Genomic DNA, 26,561 nt, shown 5'->3' on the forward strand with positions numbered 1-26,561 from the left:
ATAATAATAATAATAATAATGTTTTACCACAGACCTCAACTTCCAAAAAAAAAAGACTGCTACGTGCATAAACCTGGAGAAACCAGGAGGCCAGATGCTCGGGCTGAACTGCGAAAGGCCAACGCGAACAGTAGAAAAGTAACCCGATGTCGGCGCCCCATTAGCGGTGATCCGATAGCTTTCAGACAGACCTGGTGGATCCGGGGAGTATCCTGAGTTAGTGGCTGCATCACTTTCATTAGTCATACATTGTAGTTGCACTCCGTGGTCATAGCAGCATTCTAATGGATCTCAATTGTTTTTAGAGGAAGAGAGTTTTGGAGTGCTTTAAAAGTAGTTTATTAACTTATCTAAAACTAATCTAATCTAAGCCTTGCACAATATTCTTATGCTCAGCTCCAAAGAGTTTTCTTTTGGACATGTATGGAAGTGAATCAAATTTAAATATGAACTATATAAAATATGACTCCCCTCGAGGCTTGTAAATATTCTAAATAAAACAGTTTCTTCAGACAACTACACATATTCTACTCAGCCTCTCTCTCTCTCTCTCTTCATCACCTCTTAGCTCTGGCCCCTCAAGTTGAGGACATGGCTTCAGCCTTCATACCGCATGTTGCTCATAGGATTGTAAAATGAGTCGCTCTGCTTCAAAAGTATGCGGTTCCCAAATGTGCACAAGGAAAAGACACGTTTGGTCACGTAAACAAACCGAGGAGGGACACGAGTTGTGACACACAATGGCGAGCTGAAAGAATTTCACGCGTCTGTGCTATGCGCTCCAGCAGAAGTGTCCCATTGTGGGCGAATGAATGTTCGGTCGTTGGTTGAATATGTCAGTCGGAGGAAGTGCGCCGAGTGGATTCCACAGTCGTGTGTGTGTGTGTGTGTGTCGGTGGGATTTAATGAGGGTTTTACTGCTGCTGCGAGTCGGCAGCTGACAGAAACGCAGCCCTCACAATTACAGGGTGTTGCATTGCTGCTTGGACTGAAGCTGCGTCCGAACATGCAGCAGTTTGAAGGGGGAAAAAAAATCAACTTTGTTTTCTGAGAATTACTCCCCCGGTCAGAATCCGTCCAGTTTTAAATAACCGTCATCCATCATGTGTGTCGTGGATCGCTGTAATTGTCCCCCGTGCGATTTGCAGCTAATGACAGACAGAGGTTGATCGCCGGCCAACCGACACAGCGGACGGCCGCTCTCTTCATAGAAAGAGGCCGGCGGCTCCTGTGTTTCTCAGCTTGTCGTAATTCTGTTAACTCTGTATTGTTCACCGCAGGCCTGAGGTCAGACTGTCGGAAAGAGAGGCATCGGTACCGGCGGCTTCTGCTGACTCAGATTGTTTGATATTGCACTTTCAGCCCTAAAGTCTCTGTTGTTGGCAACAGAATGTGACAAGTAATCTGCCTTGTCGAGGAGGAAGCAGAAACAAGTTGTGAACAAATGTGTACGTCCCAGAACAACCGTTTGTTGTTGTTGTTGTTGTTGTTTTTCATCTTGAGTGGTTTCTATTAATTAACAAGTATCCCGTCCACTATTTATTTTAAAATAATATAAACTGCCGGTCAAAGTTTGGACGCAGACTTCTGATTTCATGGTTTTTCTTTCATTTTCATGACTGTTTACGTTGTAATTTGTCACTCAAGGCATCTAAACTATGGATGAACACATATGGAATATGTATTAAACAAAAAAGTGTGAACTAACTCAAACACGTGTTATATTTTAGATCATCAGGGGATTCGTTGTGTCCAAACCTTTGACTGGTGTATATATTATCTAGAAAGTCCAATGCTCAGTCTTTGACATAAAACAAAACAAAAACTTGCTCTGTCGTTGACTTTTTGTTGAAGTCAAGTCCCATTGATTATTTCTGTCAATCTAAATGTCAGATTTAATAGCATCTGATGGTTACAAAGTGTTTCCACGCAAGTGTTTGACTGGACATCTTTCTTCCGCCAGTTACGGCCGCCTTCTTCCAAGTGCGCTGGCTCTTTATGCAAACGCGCATATTACTGGTGAGTTAGAAGCAAACGCGGACAGTTGACTCATCGTTACTTTGTCGATCTTTATTTCCCTTCTTGTCAATACGTTCCTTTTAAAATGTGAGACGTTGCCTTTTTGGAGAGTAAACAGAAACACCAGCAGCTGTGTTGCTGCACTTCCCCCCTCTCTCTCGCTGGGTTATTGGATGTGCTGACCCGCAGGAAAGAGTGCAAAAGAAACAGAGCGGCTCCTGTGGTTTATTAGTTCCGGGTTGTCTGACGGTCCCCCGGGGAAAAGGAGTGTAAGGTGTGGCGCACTAAGGAAGATCCCCAGCGACTGACTGACGTCAATGGAACACGACCAGCAAAAATAACCAAACAGGCGGCTCGAACTGTGGCACAGTTCTGTGTCACCGCCGCGCAAACCAAATTCTGCAGCAATAATATAACCGAGATTTATTGTTGTCGTTATAAGTTAAGAAGCTGCTAACCTCCTCCTCTTTCTTTTCCCTCTCTCCTGACTGCAGTAAGCAATAGGAAGGCTCCCCCGCCGGTGCCGCCCCGCACCACATCCAAGCCCCTCATCTCGGTGACGCTGCAGAGCAGCACCGAGTCGGCCCAGGACACGTACCTGGACCAGCAGGACCGCGGCAGCGAGGCCAACAGCCAGTCGGGGCGCAGCAACTCCAGCGACAGCCTCTGTAGCATCCGCACGGGCAGCCTGGCTAAGGCCACCAGAGCTCCGCCAGCCCCTCCCCCCGCCGCACCTCCCGTCCCGGCGCCCCGGGACCTGCCTCCCTCCTCCTCCTCCTCCTACTCTTCCTCCTCCACCTCAGCCACCGTCGCCACCACTTCCTCCTCCACCCAGATCCAACATGAGCCCGTGAGCATTTGCATCACCCTAGAGCAGCCCCCCACAGCGCCCAAGAGGAAGTTGTCCTCCATAGGAGTTCAGGTACGGTGAACCTGCGCCACTTTCCGTTAGCCCTAGAACTGTGCAAAACCTAAATGTTGCAATAAAAAACTGCTAATGGAAACGCCTAAACTTTGAAAACCTCTCAAATATCGCTACAAGGTTTTGACGCTCATGAGGTGGTCTTTCAGACGCATTTACTCTTCAACGGTCGTGACGTACGGGGTCACATGACCAGTTCACTTCAAGTGAAAATGGCGCGTTACGTTTGGAATATTTTTTTACAAATAATCAAAAAGAAAATTATATCAACCATTCTTGACAGCAAACAAGCGTAAAACAAACCAAAGCAAACGTAATTCTCGTAAAATCTTGTCCTGCAAGTTTTTACGAGAATTACAGCTTTATGCACGTCACACCATTCAATGGAAACACCTGCAAATCGCAATTGCGCTTTGTCGAAATTTTAGAAATATTGCTTTTATTTTGCGAAAAAAGCAACTACTGACCGGCTTGCCGACGCTTTGCCAGGTGGATTGCGTTTTGCCAGTCCTGAGGGAGGAAACCGTGCCTCTGACCGCACCCCTCAAGTTCCAGTCGATTGGAGTGCAAGTGGAGAACGGCAGGCCGTAAGTTTGATGCAACGCTGAATTGAATATTACACACGGCTCACCAGCTCATGCAGTGAGTGGTACATTCTTGCTGTTATCAGAGGATTTGGCCTTGTGTACCTTCCTCTTTCATGAACAACATCGTTACCAGAGTCATAATTCATAGGTGGTTTGACATTCTATTTGTCTTATGCAGCATACCTCGTTTGGTGCCTACTCAATGCTTTTGCTGAGGTTAGCAGATGAAGTAATGTCCCCCTGTCAACACATTGCTGAATGACGGCATTAATGCTTCATTGATCACTCGTTCTTGTAAAGCCAAACGAAACAAGAATAATATTAATATGTACAAAACACTTTTCACTTTCACGATGTATTGTACATGAAAACTGAAGAGTTGACCTGTTACTGTCAGTGCCATGAGGCAGGCAGTGTTTTGTTTATCTCCCCCACCACCAGCTCTGTGTGTCTTGTGTGAGCGCTACACGGACAAGCATGCGGGTGAAGCGATACGCATTCCTGCCTTCATTTCATGCTTATCTTGTGTTTATGCCATAAACAGTTGGTGGCTGTGCTGCATCGGTTAAAGTGAACGCACAAAGAGAGGGACTGAACAATACGGGTGTGTTGAATAAACCAGAGCTGTGCACAAATAAAAACATTTTGTCTTGGCCTCAGAGGACGCTGACAGTCCAGTAAATAGTCCAGCGTGTGATAAGACTCGGATGACGTTGCCCTACGTGAGACTGTAAAATCTCCAGCTTTCTTCTTTTTTTTTTTTTTTGAACTGATTTGCCGCACACACACACGGGCAGCATCTCTGCTCCTCTCTGCTTTGCGACGGCTGTGTGTGCAGTGCTGCTGAAGTGAACCTGACAGCCTCACAGAAGCAGCGATTGATGCTCCTCACTAAGAGCTGAGCCTCGTCGTGACACCTCAGCATTTGTGCATTGAGATACTTTTCTCCATTTATACATACGTATATATATATATATATATATATATATATATATATATATGTATATACACAGTGTATATACACACACACACACACACATGGTGAATAATTTTTAAACATAAGTCTAGAAGGACCTTCTTCCATCTTCTCCAGACTGTCAGGTATTTAACAAGCCTTATATACACACTACCAGTCAAAAGTTTGGACACACCTTCTCATGCAATTTCTTTTTTTATCTTTACAACTTTTGTACATTGCAGATGGATACTGAAGACATCAACTATATGAGCAAGATATATGTAATTATGCAGCAAAGAAAAACGCGTTCAATAACTCAAAATATGCTTTTTACGAAAGGTGGCTATTTTGAAGAATTTAAATATAAAACGTGTTTGAGTTATTTTAGGCTTTTATTGTTTACGACATAATTCCATTTGTGTTCATACGTAGTTTTGATGCTTTCAGTGAGAATAGTCAATAGTCATGAGAATGAAAGAAAAGACATTAAATTCATAGGGTGTGTCCAAACCTTTGACTCGTAGTGTATAAGAAAATGGAGAAAAGTATTTAAACAAAAAAAAGGTCAAATGAACTTCCGTGCTGTAATTGGGCTTTGTGATGCTCCTTCATAAATTCCGCTTGCCAGCCCACTTCCTTTCCTCATTACCTCTGCGGCCAGCAGCCCTCACAGATGATGTGTTCTATACCTGATTTGTCCCTAATTGCCTCCTGCTCAGTCGAGTCAAACTGATGGCGTCTCGCCATCATAATAACAGATAAACCAACTCCCTCCGACAGACGGTGCATTAGAGCCAAACAGCTCCGACATTATATTCTTGAAGGTTTTGTCGAGCGGCGTAGCCCAGCGGCGGCTAACGACGGGTAACGCATGTCTCCGCAGTCTCAGCCGGGACAGCAGCATGGCCTCCAGACAGAACACAATGACGGAGCCCCAGGAGTCCCAGGACGCCCCGCCCACGGAAAACAACACGACCTACTGCACCAACAGTCAAGCGGTGAACAGCACCAACAAGCAGGACAAAGCCATGGAGCAGCAGGCCCGCAAACAATCAAACGCGGCCGCAGCCCCGTCCAGGATATCGACTTCTCCCCCGGAGAGCCTGGACCCGGCGTTAGACCCCTCCTCGCTGCCCCCGCCCGACCCCAGCCTGGAGACTGGCAACTGCAGCGCCCAGGGCGACGCCGTGCAGTCCGGCACGCCGGCCTGCCTCCGAGACGGGAACTGGTTCCTGAAGCTGCTGCAAGCGGAGACGGCTCGCATGGAGGGTTGGTGCCAACAGATGGAGCTGGAGACCAAAGACAACAAGCTGTCGGAGGAGGGTGAGTGGCAGAACAGCCGCTGAAAGATGAAGGCTCCGGCAGTCTGCTTATTTTTTTATTTTTTTATTTGTTTCCTGTCTGCTTTAAAATCAAGCAGGACATATGTCATTAGAGGAAGCAGTCCAGCTTCCCCTCCAACAATAGTCAGTCTTTACTGACTGTAAATGCACCCTTTAATTCACTTTATTACCAGCATTTTGACCACACAGAGGGCGTGTATCCTACTGATACAAGGACAAGATTTTTATCAGCTTGCCTGAAATTGTGGCTATTTTTACCACATTCAGCCAGCATAGATATGTCAGTTATTTTACAACCAATGCGCTGTGGTAATTCATCAGCCTCAAACAGATGTGATTGCGTTCTGATCTCAGTTTAAAGAGCAGCCCCTGAATGTATAAGCAAGATCTCCTCTGTAGTAGAATGGCATCCATTAGCACATCTGAGAATGAGTGAGTACTTCCATAAACTACGTTCTCTTGGCTCTCATCTCCCTTTTAAACAGCTGTTAGTACTTCATTAAAATGAATCGTGACACTAGTTTAAAGAATCTGAGTGTTCTACTACTGTAATATGTTTAAGTCCTTTGAAGCAGGCTTAAGAAGATGCGTTTTTGTGTTTTGTTTTACATTTCTTCATCAGGTTCACCTCATCTTTCCCGTAGTAGACTGATAGGACAACGTGGAATGGAAAGAACAGCAATGAGTGGAGTCAGTCCAGTGTTGAGATGAATTTAACTGAAGGGGATCAGATCATGTGTGCTTGCTGCTGAGCATAGACAGTGAAAAACATTGTGTGTTAAGAAAAGCCCAAGCTAGGATTCATCCTGTCATTTAGTTACACAAACACACACACACACACACACACACACACACACACACACACACACACACACACACACACACACACACACACACACATATATATATATTTTTTTTTCTTCTTTTTTTTGTATTAAAAGAAGGACTGTTTTTCTTTCCGCGCTCTGAGAGCGCTGACATTTCTGGATCATGCACTCGTGCCCCTAATCTGGCGCCCTAAGAATTTAAAGTCTGTGAGTCGAGCGCTTAGCTCGTCTAGCCGACTGCAGTGAGAAACAGTCATTACTGCTGTTGACTTCCACCACCGCTGCTCATTAGAGTGGGAGTAAGCATTATTTTAGCTGTAATAGAGACACTGCAGAGAGTCATTTGACTTCTTTTTTTTTTTTTCCTTCCTTTTCCTTTTCCCAGAATACCACTCAGGCTTTTAGGCAGATTTATCTCCGCAGTGTCTTAAATATGTATGAGCCGAGGAGCAGCTGAGCTATAGCGGCTCCATCAGATCCTCGCTTCTCCTTCCATGGTGCCGGAATGATGAATTTCCATTTAGGTGCAAATCCACGGCAGGGCAAAGCTAAATAAAGGCTCATCAGTTATTCCAGCGAAGATTTTACTTTTGATACTGACAGAGTGTTTAATGGGAAGCGGTGAGACAAATGTGAAGTTACTGTTTAACCAGAATAAACAAAGTGTTGGCGCAGCTCCTCAATGTAACATCTTTCTACTCTAGCGTGTGTCTGTTTTGTAGAGACAGCTGGTAATGTAACTTTTTTTGTGTGTGTGTGTGTGTGTGTGCAGTGTTGGGGACAATCCGCAGTGCAGTCGGCAGCGCTCAGCTCCTCATAGCGCAGAAGTTTGAGCAGTTCCGAGGTCTCTGCAACGAGAACTTGGTGAGTGGCTCCGTCGCGTCCTGTTGAATCTCTCTCCTCTTATCTCCATGTTTATTACTGGCGCACATCCCCCTTTCACTGGCCGCGTTTTCACCCTTCATCCTGCCAAGTCGATTTGTCCTGCACGCAGACACGCAGACGGACTCCTCTGCAGAGTCCTTGGCCAGTGCCTTAACAGACCCGGTCGAGACAAGAATTGCATCTAAAACGCACTCGAGACATCTGAAATCTGTGCTTCATCAGACGGACACAGAGAGAAAAGCTCATGTGGCCAAACCGCGTGTGAAAATGTGACTTATCAGCAGCTATGGGGGGCAGATCGAGGCGACACGCCGCAGATTTGTGTGTATGTAAAAGTATTTATATCCGAGCAAAGTACGGGAATTACCAATGAATAAACAAGACTGTCAGGATTTTCACTGCACTGCGTTTCTGTTTTGCATCTATGTTCTTATCTGCTTGAGCGGAGACTCTTGAGACCCGCGACTGATCACTTTTCTCCACACTTGACTTCCCTCCTGCTAGAACGCTAACGCCAACCCTAGGCCAACGCCACAGGACCTGGCCGGCTTCTGGGATCTGCTTCAGCTCTCGATAGAAGACATCAGCATGAAGTTTGACGAGCTGTACCAGCTGAAGGCCAACAACTGGCAGCTTCCTGAAAAGAAGGTGAAAGAAGGCTTCTTCTTCTTCTTCTTCTTTCTTTTTTTTTTTCAGCCGTTTCATTTTATTCATTAGACCTTAACTTTTCAACTTTTCTTTTTTTTTCAAAAAAAAAAGAAAGAAAGAAAGTTGTACTCGCACTTTTACATTTTATGCTTATGACACCAGGAGAAAAAGGTGCCGTGTCACTGTAAATTTGTGCATTCCCTCATTACTGTTTGCATACATGGAAATGCTACTTGTTCTATGAGTTAGTGAATGCCACTAGAGCAGCGTTTCTCAACTGGTGGGTCGCATCCCAAAAGTGGGTCACGGAGCTGTTTTGATTGGGTCACGGCACCATGGACATTTTCCCTTATTTTATATGTAATATAAAAGTATATATATATATACATTTTTTAAAATGAAAAATATAAATATTTATAGAGAAAGCAAGTTGATTCGATCCGGGCATTTATTTTGCTGGACACACAATTAAATCAATTCAATAATTTTAATGATTATTCTTACTAAACATGATAGAAAGTGGGCCAGTGTTTTTATTTTTATCAGAAAAACATTGTGGGTCCTGAGACTCCACCAGCTGCACTAGAGGACGTTTATTCCGCTTTTGACACTCGAGTGCTTCATCTGTTGCTTGTTGTTCCCCCACTCCCTCCGATGCGACGCCCTCAGATCGAGAACAAGCAGCTTCCGTCATCGGTGCCAAAGAAGCAGTCCAAGCCCAAGCTGTCGTCGGGGAAGGACCGGAGCGTGGACTCGGCGGTAGACAAGCAGCGGCAGGAGGCGCGCAAGCGGCTGATGGCGGCCAAGCGCGCGGCGTCAGTGCGACAGAACTCGGCCACGGAGAGCGCCGACAGCATCGAGATCTACGTCCCCGAGGCCCAGACCCGCCTCTGAGACTCGGCCAGCGGCTGATCGCCCACAAACGGCCACCGCCCCACAGCCCCCTCTCCCGGCTCACTTCAGACATTCATGGACACAAACGCAAAGACAGATCTGACGCGCGCGCACACACACACACACTTACACACACACACACACACACATAAACAAACACGCCATGTACAACGGATGCACAGAGGCCGATCCCTCACGAGCAGCACAGCTGACGGCAGGAGGAGCGTGCAGGGATCTCGGGGCACAGAAACATCCCAGAGTAACGCAGACGATTCACCCTGCTGCCATGGGACTAAAATAATCGTGACGAATATTTAATACTATTGTTGTTATAATTATTATTATTATTATTATTGACATTATAATAATTGTTATCTCCTAAAGTATGCTTATCAGGACTGTCTTACGTGTGTATCTTGGAACATGGACATCCTGCACCCGAGCTCGAAGAATCTCGGCGTCCCACAAGTTTACTCTTCTTTCGATCCCCCCCCTCCCAACCCCCACCCACCCTCACGGCTGAGTTCTACGGCAGAGGTTTGCGGCCGCCTGGTTTACGAGCTCGAGAGACCACCCACACGCGCACTCAGGACACACATGCAGGTGTACTCGCTGTCCACAGAGTCTTCCTGTTCTCTATTTGTACTTGGCTGCCACTCGTCGGGTGTGGTGCGTACCTGTGTTGAAGCGTTCTCACAAGGTGTCGATGTACTCGGAGGTCTGAACGGAGAGAACTAGAGGAAGGCAGTAGCATATATATTAGAAATATCTCACTATTCTGATGTTCATTTTGTAAATGTTGTATACCAGATTATTTGTTAGAGAGAGCTCAGTGTTCAGTACCAAGGTAGTTTTTTATAGATCGAGTACATGTATTGTCATGATATATTAGCACTTGATGCAATCGTTCACTCCGCCTCTCTCTCTCTCTGTCTCGATTCCTCCTCCTCCTCCTCCTCCTCCTCCTCCTCCTCCTCCTCACAAACGCACACTACACACTCCATGGCTGTGGATGCCCCGTTCTTAAAAGTCTTAAAATTTGCCCGTGTTTGTAACGGAATGAGAGAAACGACTGCCAAGCCAGTGAGCTACAGAGGAATGTATGAAACGTATGCATCAACAGCTCGTGTCAACTTGATCACTGCACTTTCCATTCACCCCAGATCAAGTTCACCCTCCCCGACCCGCATCATCATCATTCTGATTAGAATTTTTTTTTTTTTGTTGTACTGCATCCTCTCCCCTGATGCAGGGGACCAAGACGTCCACTGCCCACGTTTGTCATTCCCATTCGACCAGGCTACGCGTGTCAGGGTGGGGGTACAGCTGCTACTGGAAAATTATTTGAAACTGTATAGCAATAATAAAATCACATTAGATGAAGCGATGCAGTAGGTACCAAGTCTTAAATGATTAACTCTGAATTTTCAATGTGACATGAAGGATTATTGCTTATTTCCGTTCTGAACTCTGTCTTGGAAAATCGCTCAATTCTCAGGTTAAACTGCTCAAAACAGAATTGTAGAAGACCGCTATGGATTATTTATTTTGTGAGCATTCACTAAATTGACTGGATGCTAGAAGTCATTGGCAGATGGTAATTGAGCTCCATAAAAAGATCAAATGCGCCTTGGCAGTGAAATGTTGACTTATTCCCACTGCTAAAACTGAGCAGTTTCCATCACTCTACCGGAGCAGCTTGAACTCCCACCCGTTTCTGGAGCGTGAAGAAATGTGGTTCATTTTCTCCTTCTTTGATTTGTGATGTCATTGACATGTTGGGTCTGAGATGAACCCAAAGCTGTCTTGACCTCAGACTATAGTTCTAATACTCAATGGTGCTGCGAAGAAAATTCCTTTGGTGCCATTAGGGCAATGATCATCGACATTTCACCAACATTTGACAAGTCTTTTTATTTAAAGATTTTTTTATTTTTATTTAATTTGTTTATTGACAAAGAAAAGTTGCGTGTCTATGCTCTCAGCCGTAGTTTTTAGTGTTTGCATCGGATCACTCTGCTATGTCTCCTCTTCGTCTGAGCTCATGACACTTTGATTATGGGACTGGGTTTTCGTCCACGTCTCCGTTTTCTCTAATGGAAATTCGAGTGCCAAGGGTGCATGAGTGGAAGCGGGCATAGCAGATAGTCATGCACATCTGTAGATTTATTCACTCTGTAATTTTTTTTTTTTTTTTTTTTTCTTTAGTAAGAGCTGGCTCTCCCCCTACTGGTCAGTCCGTGTATGGCACTCCAGACATTTTGTGCTCCATTTTCAAATTTCAGTTGAAACGAGAAATCAAGTTGAAGTGGGAATGATGACACAACACAGAGTTGTTTTTGGTTTTTTTTTATTTGTATTACATCAACAATGGACATGTGCATTTCATTGTCCAAAGAAATCATTAAACATCCCTTTGCTACATATCCTGGTCATCATTCTTGCTGTCTTTTTTATTAAAGTCATCCATAATACAGCAGTAATATTAGCTGCAAAGTTAATATTACACCAAAATCAATTGTTAGCATTAGATAAGACCTTCTATTGTTACTGTGTAATCTCTTAAAAGCATGGCCTTCTTACATCTTATGAATATACAAAGATCCTTGCTGGTAAGTTTTCAGTGCTCCTTTAAAAGCTCTTGCAACTGATCTTAAGCTGTTCAATCTGTGTCAGGCATTCAGGGTATGAACTGTGCATTAGAGTTTGTAACTGTCCAACAGTGGAAAGTCCTCTCCTGTTTCATACCATCCTAAAGGCAGATCCCTTTATTTGAACCCACACAGGACTTGAAGAGAGCATGACATGATCAGGGATCTTCAGATAGTTTGTTTACTAGTATTTCCTGAGTTTTAAAAGGGCTACAAAACATAAGGAGAGGGTGCAACCATGGATGCAGAGCACGTGGGTGCACACGTCAACCACCATACGAAAGAGGAAACCTTTGCAATATTTAGATTTTACAGAATTGTTGAAGCCAATGGTCATTTGCGGTTAAAAACTGGAGTCCTGCGTGTTTATGGACTGAAACGATGAGAATCCCGAGCCCATTCTGACTTTGGTATCTGCCATGGTGGCCATCTCTCTGTCTGGCTTCACGTCCATTCTGTCCTCTCAGAGATCCAGCAAGAAAAATAAGCAAAAATGATGTAGTTAATCTTATACCAATGAACATTATTTTGCAAAATAAGCACATATCTTACAGACAAAGGGTTGTTCAATGTAATGGTGTAATAGTTAGACACTGTGAGACTAACTTCCTCCAAGCGAACTTAAAGAATTGTGAAATGAGTGCAATGAGTCGTGGCATATTTTGTGTATGGAATAAAAGGATTAAACGGGGGAATGCCACTCGATTTTCAAATGCATGTTTGTTTGTTTTTTCTTGAGAAAAAAAAGTGTTCAAAACAAAGATACCTCGATTGTTGTAGGATAGTAGTTTCCAGAAAACCTTTGTGATCCCAAAGCCACCTATGTTTCTTTTATTTGTGCTCAGCTGTTTTTATTGTTTAATAACTTCAAATAAAACAAGGATCAGCAAAAAAACAATTTTAGTTGGTCCACCTAAATTCATGTTAGAAGAGGTGAGCACATCCAGTTTCTCATACACTGGAGTCAGGTTTTTTTTTTTTTAATACACACACACACACACACACACACACACACACACACTCATATATATATATATATATATATATATATATATATATATATATATATATATATATATATATATATATATATATATATATATATTTATGGTAAGTCGGTAGTTATTTAAATAGCTTTTAATGATATACTGCATTGCACAGAAAAGTTCACCATAAAGTTTAAGATGTATGTGCAATAATCTGGTGTCTCGGGATCACTTACAACCAATACCTCTTCAGCTGGACAGGATCAATGTAAAAGTTTCTCCTTGAAATTCATTTTCAATATCCATCAGTGAGAATCAACAGTAGACTCTGAGCCCCCTTAACGCATCCCATCATGATTCTGTGTCATTCCAATAATTTCGAAATTTCCCCCCCAAAAATTCTAAATTATTGGGGTGGGGGTGGGGGGGCAAATGGATCGTTGCTTTGGTGCTATTCTTCATTTTAATGAACTACAAAGAAAGTTGAGACGTATCGTCAAGTCAGCGGAAGATAAGCGTAACAAGACTGCTTTAAAAAAAAAATAAAACCACTGGATGGATTGGATATTTCCAGTTGGTGTGTCATAATCGTAATAAGTGCATGCTCAGACTTTATCGATATCGATTGTGTATTTTCAATCAATTTGCTCTCACGATACTCTAGTGAATTCACAACTTCGCCGTTACGTGGAGATTCAGCTGCGAACTGACTGATTCTACATAAAAATTATTATTTATTAAAAAAAAAAAAAAAAAAAAGTGAACAGAAGGCGTTCTCATACATTCAGAATGTATGAGATCTGTTGATTTCAAATTGCCGGCGAATTTTTTAAAAACATTTTTGAACCAATTTTACCTTGCGCAACAAAACCCGGAAGCCCCCAGGAATGTAAACTTCCGGTACCAGGTGGCGGCGGTGAGGAAGGCGGGGTAGGGACATCCGGGAAGAAGTGTCGGCTGTTCAGAAAGAGCTAACGGACTGCAGCATCGCAACAAAGGCAAAGCAACGAGTCGTCGCCGGCAGGTCGCCGGCCACCTGCAGCTATCTCTGCGGTAGGGTTCACGTTTTGTGCCAACGGTCGATAGTTTAATTTTCTTTGCCCAGTCTTCTACCCCCGCCCCTTCCATTCCATAAAATGTGCTGCAGTGAACTTTGCAGGCGTTTGTGCGTAACGTTAGTGTTGACAAAGCTCCGCAGCCACTTGTCCTCTATGCTGAACTGTCAAACCGTCCTGGACTCAGAGACACCCTGGTGTTTACGCCAATGTTCAGTTACATTTCTTGACACTTTTTCTAACCTTTTAGCGGCGCAGTTCAGTTTCAGTTTCAGCTATGAATAAGACCGTTGGCCAGCTAATTTAAACTCCTTATAATGATATTATTGTGAATATCTTGTTTGTTTCCTTCTTAGTCTATAAATATCACTTTATTTTATTTCTTTATTTCTTTTTAATCAATATAATCTCCATTATTTTATACTGTATTGTTGCTGTGATATGAACATCTCCCCAATGAGGGATTAATAGACTTCTTCTTCTTCTTCTTCTTCTTCTTCTTCTTCTTCTTCGGGTTAACGCTGAACTTTCCAGTCATCCCATTTAGGTTCTTGTGACCTTTCAAGTGCTGCCCCTCCTGAGCATCCTCATTGATATCACCTGATGGGCTGTATCAGTTTACTGTCAGCTGTCTGCTGGCTCGACTCTATTGATATGATGTGATGTCCTCCGCAGAAGGATGCTGAAACCGCCTGAGTGCTGAACAAAGACAGGGCAAAGACAGCTGACCTCAGAGCAGCCTGCACATGGCTGCCAGGTCTGCGCCGGTCGCATTGGGCGCCGCCACAGAGTCCAAAAGGACGGACCTCAGGGCCAAAGAGAAGAAATGCTGTGAGTAGGTTTATATTTCCTGGAACGGTTGAAGTGTGACCTATTATCCCACCAACGCTGCGCGTCGACTGGTTACTGTTTAATGCGGCCCCGCGACATCGTCCACAAGCGTCCCGTCTTTCAGGTCCGTCGAGCACAAACAGCGGCCACGCTGATTGTTAAACACAACACACCCTTCAACGTACCACCGCCGGTCATTAGCGTGTGTACACAGCGCGGGTTCATTGGGCACGGGCAGGTACTCCTACACTCACCTTGACGCACGGCAACGCCCGCAGTGTATATGCGAGGTGAACGCTGCGCTGAGAAATATGTCACAAAAACGGCTCTTCCCCAAAAGTGGGGAGTGTTTCGGGTGTCTTCTAAAGTGTTATTGGAAAAAGAAAACCTGAAACCCGTCGCCACCCAAAGCATGCGGACAACTCCTCACAGGATCTCGAGTCAAGTCTCGTCTCGCCAACATACTTTGTCCTGAAAGGAAAAAGAGCTACTGCGGAATCTTTTGAATTCCATGTCCCTCGGGAGGTCGCGACACATTCACTCACTTGTTCACTGCAGCGACTTTAGAAAATATTAACTTGTGTCGCAAATGTGGCAGTTGAGCGAGGGAAATCATAAACTTGCAGTCAGTGCGGAAGTGACGTTTTATTATTTCACAACACCCCCATCTTGCTCTATGTAAACAGTGTGCACGTCTGTCTCCCATTTCAAATTGGACGCAGTTGATGTTTAAAGGAAAAATCTGCAGTCATGTGTTTTTCTTTGTGTGTGTGTGTGTGTGTGTGTGTGTGTGTGTGTGTGTGTGTGTGTGTGTGTGTGTGTGTGTGTGTGTGTGTTTGCATCCTGCAGCCTGGGCCTCCTACATGACCAACTCTCCTACTGTGATTGTGATGATTGGGTTGCCTGCCAGGGGGAAAACCTACATGTCCAAGAAGCTGACACGCTACCTCAACTGGATAGGAGTGCCAACGAAGGGTGGGTACCAGCAGGGTGCCAGGGTTCAGTGTTACCTTTGCTCCATCAGAGGAAATGGAACAAATATAAATCAGGTTCAGGTAGAAACATTTGAGCTGCTGTAAAACTTAGTGGAATTTGAGAAGCGTTAAGCAACGTTGAGACTGAATGGAATTTGGTCTATAGGTTTTGTTTGCAACAACAGTGGAATGTTTTTGTCAACAGACCAGGTCATTTTTTTTTTTTGTACTTTCATGTTTTGGTACAAATGGAACTCAACACCAGCCGAACCGGTTTTGTGAATGCCACTGAAAGGAAAAAAAAAACATGGCCCTTGTACATCTTTACCTCGATTCTGTCCTCATGCAGTGTTTAACCTCGGCGAGTATCGGAGGGAAGCGGTCCAGTCGTACAAGTCCTTTGACTTCTTCAGACATGACAATAAAGAGGCAATGGAGATCAGAAAGTGAGTCGGGAGAGTTCCTCCTTGTGTCAGTCACCTTTGGTTCATTTAAGTTGCACAGCAAAACATTCCTACATCTGCCTATACTGCATCACCTTTGCTAAACAAGTGTCACACTCTGTGTTTCATTAGGTCTTTTCAAAACAGAACCTGATTAGTTTTGTCCATTGTGTTTGAACAGGAAGTGTGCCCTGGTGGCACTGGACGATGTCAAGATTTATCTGAACGAGGAGGGAGGACAGATTGCTGTGAGGCCGCCGAAACCAGCAAAAACTTTTCTTTTCTTTTTCTTTTTGCTTGTTTTCATTGAACACAAATACAAATCACTTTTGTTCTTATTATCGCCTGTTGTGTGTCAGGTTTTTGATGCCACCAATACCACCAGAGAGAGGAGGGAACTAATCCTTAACTTTGCAAAGGACAGCGCTTACAAGGTCGGTGCTTCTCTGGAACTCTGGAACTGTCAGTCAGTGTTTCACGACTCCTCAAACCTCTTCTCATTCTTTTCGCCAGGTGTTTTTCGTGGAATCGCTATGTGACGATCCAGATGTCATCGCCACAAATATCCTGGTATTCAAGATTTTTTTCAAGATTCAATAACTTTTTTTTTTTTGTCACGTGCTGATGTTGGATGTGCAATGAAATGCTCAAAGTGGCGATGCTTGCGAGAGATATGGTGTGTGTGTGTGTTGTCTTTTATTTGTAAAGGAGGTGAAGGTGTCGAGCCCAGACTACCCTGAGAGGGGTCGAGAGAGCGTGATGGAGGATTTCCTGAAGAGAATAGAGTGCTATAAAGTCACGTACCAACCTTTGGATCCAGACGAACATGACAAGTGAGATGAACTTCAGCTAAGTAGGATGAAGCCGTCCCAATTTACGCCTACAGTTTGACTGTTTAATAAGACTGGAGTTTGCTTCTTCTAAGACCTGTAATTCTGGACCCTGTCCACCAGGTGGAAGTAGAGGTTGTTTTCTTTTTTTTGCTTTTTCTCTTTTCCATCCCCAGTGGGTGTTGGTTTGTACAGCTGTTAAGTTGTTCGTCCTAAAGTATGACGTCATAAATCTGCTTGTCATATGTACATTTGAGACTTTTTGGGCAACGCCTCACTTTCTCACTACACAAAGCATACTTGTGGTTTTCTCCTCGAAGCCCAATATCAAAGAGTTAGATGTTTGTTTATAGAGAGGTGGATCAGTGCCGAGCTTTCCTGAATCTTATCTAATGTCCCGGTGGCATGTTTTGCTTTGGTGTGTCTGTGTCATGACATGCAGATGGCACCAAAAGTACAAGATATCCCCTCCAATCTCTGGGACTGACTCACTCCGTCTTATCCTCCGACCCACAGGAGCCTGTCTTTCATCCAGGTCATCAACGTCGGCCGCCGTTTCCTGGTCAACAGGGTGCAGGATTACATCCAGAGTAAAATTGTCTACTACCTCATGAACATCCACGTGCACTCCCACTCCATCTACCTTTGCCGGCACGGCGAGAGCCATCACAACCAGGAGGGCCGCATCGGGGGAGACTCTGAACTGTCGAGCAGAGGAAAGCAGGTGCCCAAGCACACCTCTGCACTGACGTAGCCAAAGTTTACAAAGGCTGAATTTGTTCAGCCAGCATCTTGAACTCGCTCGGCACAAAGGCTGTTTGTATGTGGTTGGCTGGCGTGACTCTTTTCCTTCCCCTTTTGCCTCAATTTTCTTTTATTAGCCTGTTGTCCAGTCTGCCAGACTGTGGCCACAAGAGATGGAAATGATGTCAGCCAGTGTGCGTAGGACAGTGAGCTAAAAATGTGCACTACCAGTCAAAAGTTTAGACACACAATCTCCTGCAATGTTTTTTCTTTATTTTTAGTACTTTCTTCACTGCAGAAAGATACTGAAGACATCAAATGTATGAGCAAGATATTTGTCATTATGCAGCAAAGAAAAACACGTTAGAAAACTCGAAATATGCTTTTTATGGACGGTGGCTATTTTGAAGAATTTAAATTTAAAACGTGTTTGAGCTATTTTACACTTTTATTGTTTCCTACATAATTCCATTTGTGTTCATGCATAGTTTTGATGCCTTCAGTGAGAAACTTCAACATCAATAGTCATGAGAATGAAAGAAAAGACATTAAATTCATAGGATGTGTCCAAACTTATGACTGGTAGTCTAGATGTATCCAAATCGACTATTAGGTCTTTCAATAAGACGCACAACACAAAAATGTAAATAGAAAAACTATATTTTTAAAGTCTGTACTAAATTCATAATACAAATGTTTTCTAAGTCCAGCCTGTTGTTCAACAGCTGAAAAGTCTGCTTACAGTGATCCACTGGGTTCCAGGTTTAAAACTGAAGCTCTTAAATGAGGCTGCTCTTCTAAGTCCCTGTGTAGCAGCTAGTTAGCAACGAGTCACCAATGTGCCTTTTGATGTGAAATCCTCTGTTTCAGTTTGCGGTGGCTCTGAAGGGTTTTGTGCAAGAGCATCACCTGTCGGACTTGAAGGTTTGGACCAGCCAGCTGAGACGCACCATCCAGACGGCAGAAGAGCTGGGCGTTCCCTACGAACAGTGGAAGATCCTCAACGAAATAGACGCTGTACGTCCTCGAAGACATCGCCGCACAGAGAGAGAGAGAGAGAGAGAGAGAGAGAGAGAGAGAGAGAGAGAGAGAGAGAGAGAGAGAGAGAGAGAGAGAGAGAGAGAGAGAGAGAGAGAGAGAGAGAGAGAGAGAGAGAGAGAGAGAGAGAGAGAGAGAGAGAGAGAGAGAGAGAGAGAGAGAGAGACTTTTGAGTGTGTGTTTTCTGTGCGGTCCAGGGAGTGTGTGAAGAAATGACCTACGAGATGATTGAGGAAACGTTCCCGGAGGAATACGCCATGAGGGACCAGGACAAGTACCATTACCGCTACCCAGGAGGGGAGGTACATGCCCGCTCACACGTCTGACCCCGAGAGGTTAAATAGAAAATAAGCCTCCTGTTCTTCAGTCCTACCAGGACCTGGTGCAGCGTCTGGAGCCGGTCATCATGGAGCTGGAGCGGCAGGGCAACGTGCTGGTCATCTGTCACCAGGCCGTCATGCGCTGTTTGCTTGCCTACTTCCTGGACAAGAGCGCAGGTTAAACACAGCAGCCAAAAATAGACATCACACTGTTTGTGTACACGATGTGTTTTAGTCAAGACTAAGGTACGGTGGCCGACAAGGGCCAAACACAACACAACTGCCTTAGTTGGCGTAAACAGCTGCAGGTTTGGAAGCAATGCTAATTCATAAACCCAAACACAAGTCTAACAAGTCTGCCTGACTGACGGTCAAACAACAGCGGGTTGGTTAATGTGACTTTTACTTGAGTATATTTTACACCAATTTCTACTAGAACTTTCTAGTCAGTCCTCCTCAGTCTACTTGTTTGTCTCTCCATTGAGCCGTTCCGCCAGGAGCGCCCCCTGCAGGTTTGGAGCGCTTCTATTGTAGTGACTGGTTTATGCAGTGTTTTTTTTTTTTTTTTTTGCATGTGTTTTCTTGGTTTGCATCAGTTGTGTTTTGCATCGCTTCTCCGTTTATTGCCCATTTGATGATTAAGTGTCTGTTTTTTTTGCAGCACGTTTTTTTCGTTTGCACCACAATCCTCTTTTTCTACCTCGTTCAGACTTGTGTTTGTGTTTGTGAATTTGCATTGTTTCCATACCTGCAGCTGTTTTCGCCCCAACTAAGTATTGTGTTTGGCCCTTGTCGGCCACCGTACTAAGGAACTCAGGTGCAGCTGCGCAACAGATTTTCTTAGCAAATTGTCGGGTGGGACAGTTGATTTTTATCAGTCAGACGGCCGGCTGTGATGTGGGGGCAACAGCAGCTGTGAACAGGGACTGGGTGGTTACAGTAGGAGATGCATCTCCAAAACAACTCCACATTTAGACGTAGGCAGGCCGACCAGACGGAGGAGGAAGCGGTCGCTGTTGCACAATGTGTCCAATGTGGAGGAAACCGCAGCCGCACCCTCGCTGCTCCAGGGCCCCTGTGGTGGGGCCTTGTTTGAACTCCTCGCAGTTTACCAGCCTAATACACACGGTCATGCTGAGAGGTTTTGCACTCCTAAATACCAGAGGTGATCCTGGCAAACCAGGAGTGTGACTGGATGGGAAACCTCAGCCTGGGTTGAGTGCATCCAGGAGGGTTCACTGTCGTGTCTCTGCTTCCAGACGACCTGCCCTACCTGAAGTGTCCCCTGCACACCGTCCTCAAACTCACTCCTGTGGCCTACGGTAAAGCTCATAGACACACGACCAGCACATTTCCATCTGGCAGGTCCTCTCACGACCACCAGCGCCTCACCCTTTCTCTCCCTCCCTGTGTCCAGGTTGCAAAGTGGACGTGTTCGACTTGAAGGTGGAGGCTGTCAACACTCACAGGGACCGGCCATTAGTAAGCCCACGGTTTCTTTTTATCCGTCAGAACAGATGACATAGTTTTGGAGGTCGTGTTGTATTCAAGACCGCACCAACCGAGACCAAGACATTATCAAGACAAGACCTACAAGACATTTGAAAGTTACATAAACGTTTAAGGTCGAGACCGAGACAAGAAAAATAACAAGAAAACAGAAAAAAATGACCAGTATCTTTTTTTTAAATTCAAGTTTCCCTCTATATCGAACAGCAACATCTCTTTTCAGCAAGGTGTCTTTTAATCATTTTCGTGCCAACTATTTTGAACCATTTTCAAAAAGACAACTTTGCTTCAAAAAATGAAAAAATAAACTAACAAGGACTTGAGGGGCTGTGTCACTCTGGGTGTCACAGAGCGTAAGACAGCAGCAGCTGGATTATTTTCCGTTATTGTCTGTCACTGTGGTCACTGAGTTTTGACTGGTCTCGATTGGTCTTTCTTGATGAGGGTCACAGAGACTATGGGAGTCATGGTGAGACGTTGCTTCCTCACGGCCGGGGCTAATCTGAAACTCTTTCAACCAACATAAACACAGATGTTCCCGCCGGCACAACAAATACACGAGTGAAACTATGCGGATATTTCGGTGGTGGGAGCTTATGGTCTCTGTGTCTCAGATTGTCTGTTGTTTGTCTTGGGAATAAACAATTCTCAATGTTAGGAAACATCAAGAGAAGTATTTGAAAAAGATAAATCATGATTGACAATTCTGATAAATGAAACCATTAGTGCTTTTCTCAACTGAAACCAAGTGCAATACTTAATTACTTTACTAATTAGTTAATTAGTAGTAGTAGTAATAATGATGAAATAATAATGATAATCTAAAAATTCAGAGTACAGCCTGTAAAAGAGAATAAAAACAATAAGAACAGAGCAGAATCCTACGCCTGTTCAAACTCCAGTGAATAAAAGTCGGTTTTAAGTCTGATTTTAAAACCATTGTCTAACGTACAATGACAAGCTGCTCCAAACTTCCACTTCGGTAACTTCTGATAGTAAATATGAGACAGCCTGGTGACAATCTGTGGTGTTTCAGCCTTTCTGTGGAAAGGAATTTTTATTTTCCAGGCCGCAGTGAGCGTGTCAGCAGTGTCCCTCCCAGCTCCCTGTGCTTTTACTTGCTGTAAAATCCAGCAGGTTGTTTTGTTGCCGCGTTGATGTGTGTTGAATGCCAGGCAGAGTGGGCGCTGCTGCCGCCGCCACCGCAGCAGCAGCAGCAGCAGCTCCTCTCTAAAAATACTCTCAGCTGAGGGTCATTTTAAAACAATAGACTCCTGCTCCTTCTCTTCCTCCTCCTCTTACTCATCCTTCTTCTCCTCCTCCTCCTCCTTCTTCTTCTCCTCTCCCTCCTCTTCCTCTCCCTCCACCCTGGACAGAATAAACTGCAACCAGACGCCGTGACGCCGGCCTTCCTGCGCAGGAACAGCTTCACGCCGCTGTCCAGCAACGACCAGAAGAAGCGGCCGCGCCTCTACAGCATGGGCAACCCGCCGTACGGCCGCATGTCCCAGCCGCCGTCCTTACCCAGAATGCAGTTCTTTGAGGCGTCGGAGGGGGCGGAGGTGCAGGAGGATGAGGTTGGTGATGAGGACACTGCAATTATGTGCAGGGACACTTGTTTCAAGTTTGGAGGAACTTCTGAAACTCAATTAAACTAAATTAATTAAAATTAAATTGAAATTGAAATTGAAAATAAATTCATTAAAAAAACATATGAGATAGATTTAAACACTCAACTGTAAATTGTTTAGTTTTTAATTTCAGAAAATTGTGTTCATTGTTTTGAATCGCTTTCTAACTCGACATTAATCCAACAATAATTAAAACAGAACGAAGACATTTCCTGCTTTGTCTCTTCACGGCCGCCACTTCTTACTGTGCACCTCTTCCCAGAACTGTTTGGTGGCTCGAATATTATTTCCATGTCTTTGCCGACATCACAGTCCTTATCAACGTCCGGCATCCTCAATTTAAATGAGCTCTTGCTATTGTTTTCTTTCTCTTTTTCTAAAAAAAAAAAAAAAATAATAATAATAATAATAAAAAACTTTTTTAATGATAATAGTAATTTTGATTATACCATAAGTACCATGAGTAGTACCAGAAGTGACCACATGACGAAATCCTTCTGCCGTATGAAGGATGTGCCTCTGTTTACACGACAGAAGGTGACATTTAAGACAGTTTGTCACTGATTGTAGGCTCCCTGAACATTTTTAGTTTCCTCACCAGACGACTCTCTCCTGTGTACCGCTGCAAAAAGTGAAGGCTTTTAAACCTTTCAAACCTTATGTTGCACATAATACTATCTGTGTGACATCAGTACCACTAGATGGTGCTAAATCACACACATTTGTCCTTTAAGACTTACTAAATTCTAAATATGTTTCCCTTCCAGTCGCAGCAATTAAGAGTTGTTTTTGGTTTTTCCGCAGTAGCTGTCTGTTAAATAACTGCAATTTTGCCCTTTACAAGCCTGTTACTCCGAGTGGATGTTTTTTTTCTTCTTTTTATGACTGCGCCTTTCTACCCAGTGACCTTCTTTTTTTTTTTTCTTTTTTTTTTAATTCACTGTCAATTCACGGACACAGTAGTTTTCCTCAGAATTTCATGGTAGCTCATGTTTAGCCAGTCAAAACACATACCTCACTGCCTACTCCCCTCCGGACCTTTCATTAAAAAAAAGCCTCTCCCTCCGTTTTGCATTCTGCAGGACTCTGTGAACGGCTTCAGCGCTGCACCAGACACAGACGGGCAGTGTTGAGAGCTAGAGAGGTCGTCCTGCTTCCCACGTCCCCCGGCCTGAGGAGCGTTTGCACTGCACCTCACGCCTTTCTTTTGCCCTTCAATTACAGAGCTTCTCCCTGCAGGAAGCCCAGCTGAAAATCCAAGTTAGTTCCAGCGATGACCCATGTGTGTGATCTCATTAAACGCCACCGTAGGGACTTTTCCAACACAAGCCGCACGGCTCCGATCTGCTTATTCGCTCTGGGTGTAACCTCCCGCCCTTTAAAAGTCAAGTGATGTAGACCCGGACCACTGTGCAGGACAGACTGGCGTGTGATTTGGCAGCTTCGGTCTCCATTGATTTTAAATTCATTCACTTTAAATTTCTTATCTTTCCTCTTTGATCAGCCGTCACGGTTGCGTCCAGTTGAGTACTTGGCGAACCTCATGTATTTTAATATTCTACCAGGTAAAAGCAGAACTAACCTCCGCCAGGTGTTAAAATATTCTGCCTGCTGTTGGATAAAGTACGTCCAACATTTTTCATTTTTATCCACAGTCACTTGCAGGTCTTCCCAGCACCGCCTCATATATAATATACTGGAAATCAAGCATGACCCAAGTCTGATACATATGAAAGAGAATTATGGCCACAAGGAGAGAAAAACATCTTCCAGGAAGGAGATTTTTTTATTGAAGTTTTCATTTCGAGTTTTAAATTGAAATTTTGTGACTTGCGTTGCAAAGCCTTTCCACTTTATTCTCGACATTTTGACTCACTTCAGATTGACAGTAGTTGCAAAATCTTGATTTTATTCACAAAATTTCGTCTTTTTTTTTACTTCAACTTTATTCTAGAATTGGTAACTTTTTAACTAATTTTTTTTCTCTTCTTGTGGCCCTAATTCTCTTCTGTAGATGCAGGCAACCAGATTATTCCGCCACAGTGGGATTATTTTTTTCACTCACTCTCAACAGTCGACACACTGCACTCCACATGCCTGCCGTGCTGCCGTGCCTACACAAAATGAAGAGTTTAAACAGTGTACCTCGTTTGACGCTCAAACCTCCCGCTGCTGTGAAAGAGCCTCAACCTTTTGCTGTTGTTGTTAAACACGATATTGCTGAGATCCGTCCTTCCACCCGGTGACCTGGCTGGGTGCTGTTGTTTCACTCTCATTGTTTTATTTCAAAGGTGTTGTGGGGTAAATCTTTGTATCCATGAGAAACCGCAAGCTGTAAAACGTGACGGGACCTTTGTCAGGGTCCTGGCGGTAAACTGTCCTTCGGGATCGCTTCCCTCTGCTGTTCTACTGCTATTTATATTGACTGCCTTGTGCTGAAGCACCAGCCTGAATGGATTCGGTGACCAACTGTGACAATGTTAAAACGATGATCTTAAAAAGGTGAACCTCACAAAACGCAAATGGCGAAACGGCTGACGATGTGTTGTTGTGTGATCTGTTTCTTCAAAAGCAAATTGCCTTTAGAAAAAATGACTGCTGTATATTTCACTGCAAACCAAAGAAAATCAGCAGTGTCAGTAGAAGTGCCTCTTGTTTAAAACAACGATGTGATTGTTCTATTTAAATTATAACAAAGCTCAAAGCACACATGAAAAAACACGGGCTGTCATTAATCTTCCCGACTTAAAAAAAGAGCTTTAATGTCATTGCACAGTTCAAGCCAGTTAATAAAGTTACTCTTAATGCTGTTTTTTTCATCAACTTGTCAATTTTTCCTTCATTATACTGAATGTTGTTTGACCTAAGAGCAACTTTCGTCTGGGACGTTTGTGGGCGTGTGTGTGTGATGTCATTGGGAGGATCCTAGACGTCCTCCACATGTTTCCATCACTTGAGCTCCATATGAATTCTCCCAGTGATGTCACATTCAGTGAAGAAGGCGTCCAAACCTGTTTTTCAAATGGATGCAGCAGAGCACGTTCCATCATAGAGCCGTCCAACCGACGATGTGAGAAATGATGTAACATTCGTTTCCTTGGTGGTGATTATCATTTTAATTTGGCGATGATAATAGTGGATTGGATTTATATTGTGCTTCATATTGGACCCATTATTCATTCACACTGGTGATGATGGTAAGCTACTTGTGATGTGTAGCCACAGCTGCACTGGGCCAGACTGATAGAGGCGTGGCTGGGAACCTGCACCAAATAGAGCTTATTGTTTCAGCCAGTTATATAATAGTGATGGAAAAACTCATTCTTTTTAGTGAGTTTAGGTCTAATTTGAGACTTGATTTGTTTTGGCCCATGGAAAAAATGACAGTGTATAGTCTGACTTTTTCAATCTTTGGGCAATCCGTTTTCACGCCAAACCACCATGGAACAGTCGTCCCAGTGAGTTTTGGGCTGATTTGGGACACGGTATTTCCCAATAAAAAAAAAAAAAAGAACAATTCTTCAAAAGAAAAGAGACTAGGATGGGATAGAATAGGATCTTTGACCATTAAAAAAAATTGACAGTGGTGATGCTCTTATGGCAGAGTTCGAAGTTGTCGCCATGCTGCTGTGGCTCCGCCTCACTCAGCTCAATGGAGCAACATCCACAAAAACTTGTTTTTCTCTTTGTCTACCGTTTGAATGATCATTGTTCACCGCCTGTGTGTCGCACCTGCAGCACAGGTCGTCATGCTTCGTGCTCTTACCTTGTCACTAAAAGAAACAATCTCCTCCTGGATGTGTTTTAGCACTCTACAAGTGTATCGTTTGATTGAAGTCATCATCTTTATTCAAAGCTTTATTTATGAAAATTTAGCCTTTGCTTTGGTGCCTGAACTTATCTTTTGCAGGGGTGAATTCAGATAAAAAAAAAAAAGTTCAGTTCAACCCTGGAAGTGATTAAAAACGAGGCCATTGGTATTGTAAACTTGTATCTACAAATGTTATGAAAGACTCTGACAGAAGATTAAAACGTCTATTGTCAAAACACAACAATGATGATTTGCGTGATTTACTGACGCATGAAACAGGTTAAAAGATTTTGAAATTGAGCTCCTGTTTCCTTCTTGGATTTCCTCCTGTAAAATGCAGAGTTGTGAATAATTGAGTTATTACGTTAAACGTGCTGATTGCACTGTAAATATTGCAATTAAAGGAGAACTGAAACCACTCATGGCTTTTGTTTTTTCTTTGTTGTGGCGAAGGACCAGACTGCTGCTGACGTGCACCGCAATCGTCACAATGAGTCAAGGTCGTGTTTCCACAGCCCTGCTGTGACTCTACCGAAAATCCAACCAGTTTAGATAATGTAGATTAAAATAACCAGGAGAGCAGAGAACTTTTGTTTTGCGAGAGGCAGTGTAATACGTTATTTAAAAAAGAGAGTCCAAACAGTAGAAAAAGCAA

General features: G+C 43.8%; 2 protein-coding genes across 7 annotated transcripts in view; both read left to right on the top strand.

The window, feature by feature from the left end:
• dlgap4a (discs, large (Drosophila) homolog-associated protein 4a) overlaps positions 1–11,507 on the top strand; it is a 72,322-nt gene extending 60,815 nt beyond the window's left edge. For all 5 annotated transcript variants that reach the window (XM_076041741.1, XM_076041743.1, XM_076041744.1 and 2 more), the window contains 6 exons: positions 2,514–2,941; positions 3,431–3,528; positions 5,370–5,809; positions 7,429–7,520; positions 8,046–8,189; positions 8,859–11,507. In XM_076041741.1, coding sequence (XP_075897856.1) covers positions 2,514–2,941; positions 3,431–3,528; positions 5,370–5,809; positions 7,429–7,520; positions 8,046–8,189; positions 8,859–9,083 — 1,427 coding nt within the window. In that variant the 3' untranslated portion in view covers positions 9,084–11,507. The remainder of the gene's footprint in view (positions 1–2,513; positions 2,942–3,430; positions 3,529–5,369; positions 5,810–7,428; positions 7,521–8,045; positions 8,190–8,858) is intronic.
• A 2,114-nt stretch (positions 11,508–13,621) lies between these two features.
• On the top strand, positions 13,622–24,905 carry LOC142898696 (6-phosphofructo-2-kinase/fructose-2,6-bisphosphatase 2-like). 2 transcript variants are annotated; one of them, XM_076041789.1, is made up of 16 exons: positions 13,622–13,773; positions 14,451–14,606; positions 15,456–15,581; positions 15,930–16,026; positions 16,205–16,271; positions 16,383–16,457; positions 16,537–16,593; positions 16,732–16,856; positions 17,370–17,577; positions 18,468–18,614; positions 18,833–18,937; positions 19,003–19,132; positions 20,215–20,277; positions 20,373–20,437; positions 21,841–22,041; positions 23,178–24,905. In XM_076041789.1, exons 2-16 carry the CDS (start codon positions 14,522–14,524, stop codon positions 23,226–23,228), a joined length of 1,602 nt encoding a protein of 533 aa, XP_075897904.1. In that variant the 5' UTR covers positions 13,622–13,773; positions 14,451–14,521; the 3' UTR covers positions 23,229–24,905. The 2 variants fall into 2 exon arrangements, with proteins under 2 accessions (XP_075897904.1, XP_075897905.1); XM_076041790.1 differs by lacking the exons at positions 13,622–13,773; positions 14,451–14,606 and adding an exon at positions 15,051–15,369 and having other exon boundaries at positions 15,422–15,581.
• Positions 24,906–26,561: the final 1,656 nt, after the last annotated feature.

The sequence above is a fragment of the Nelusetta ayraudi genome, unplaced genomic scaffold (assembly GCF_046127955.1).
Source record: "Nelusetta ayraudi isolate G7.1 ecotype Tasmania unplaced genomic scaffold, CSIRO-AGI_Nayr_v1 ptg000070l, whole genome shotgun sequence".
NCBI classification, from domain to species: Eukaryota; Metazoa; Chordata; class Actinopteri; order Tetraodontiformes; family Monacanthidae; genus Nelusetta; species Nelusetta ayraudi.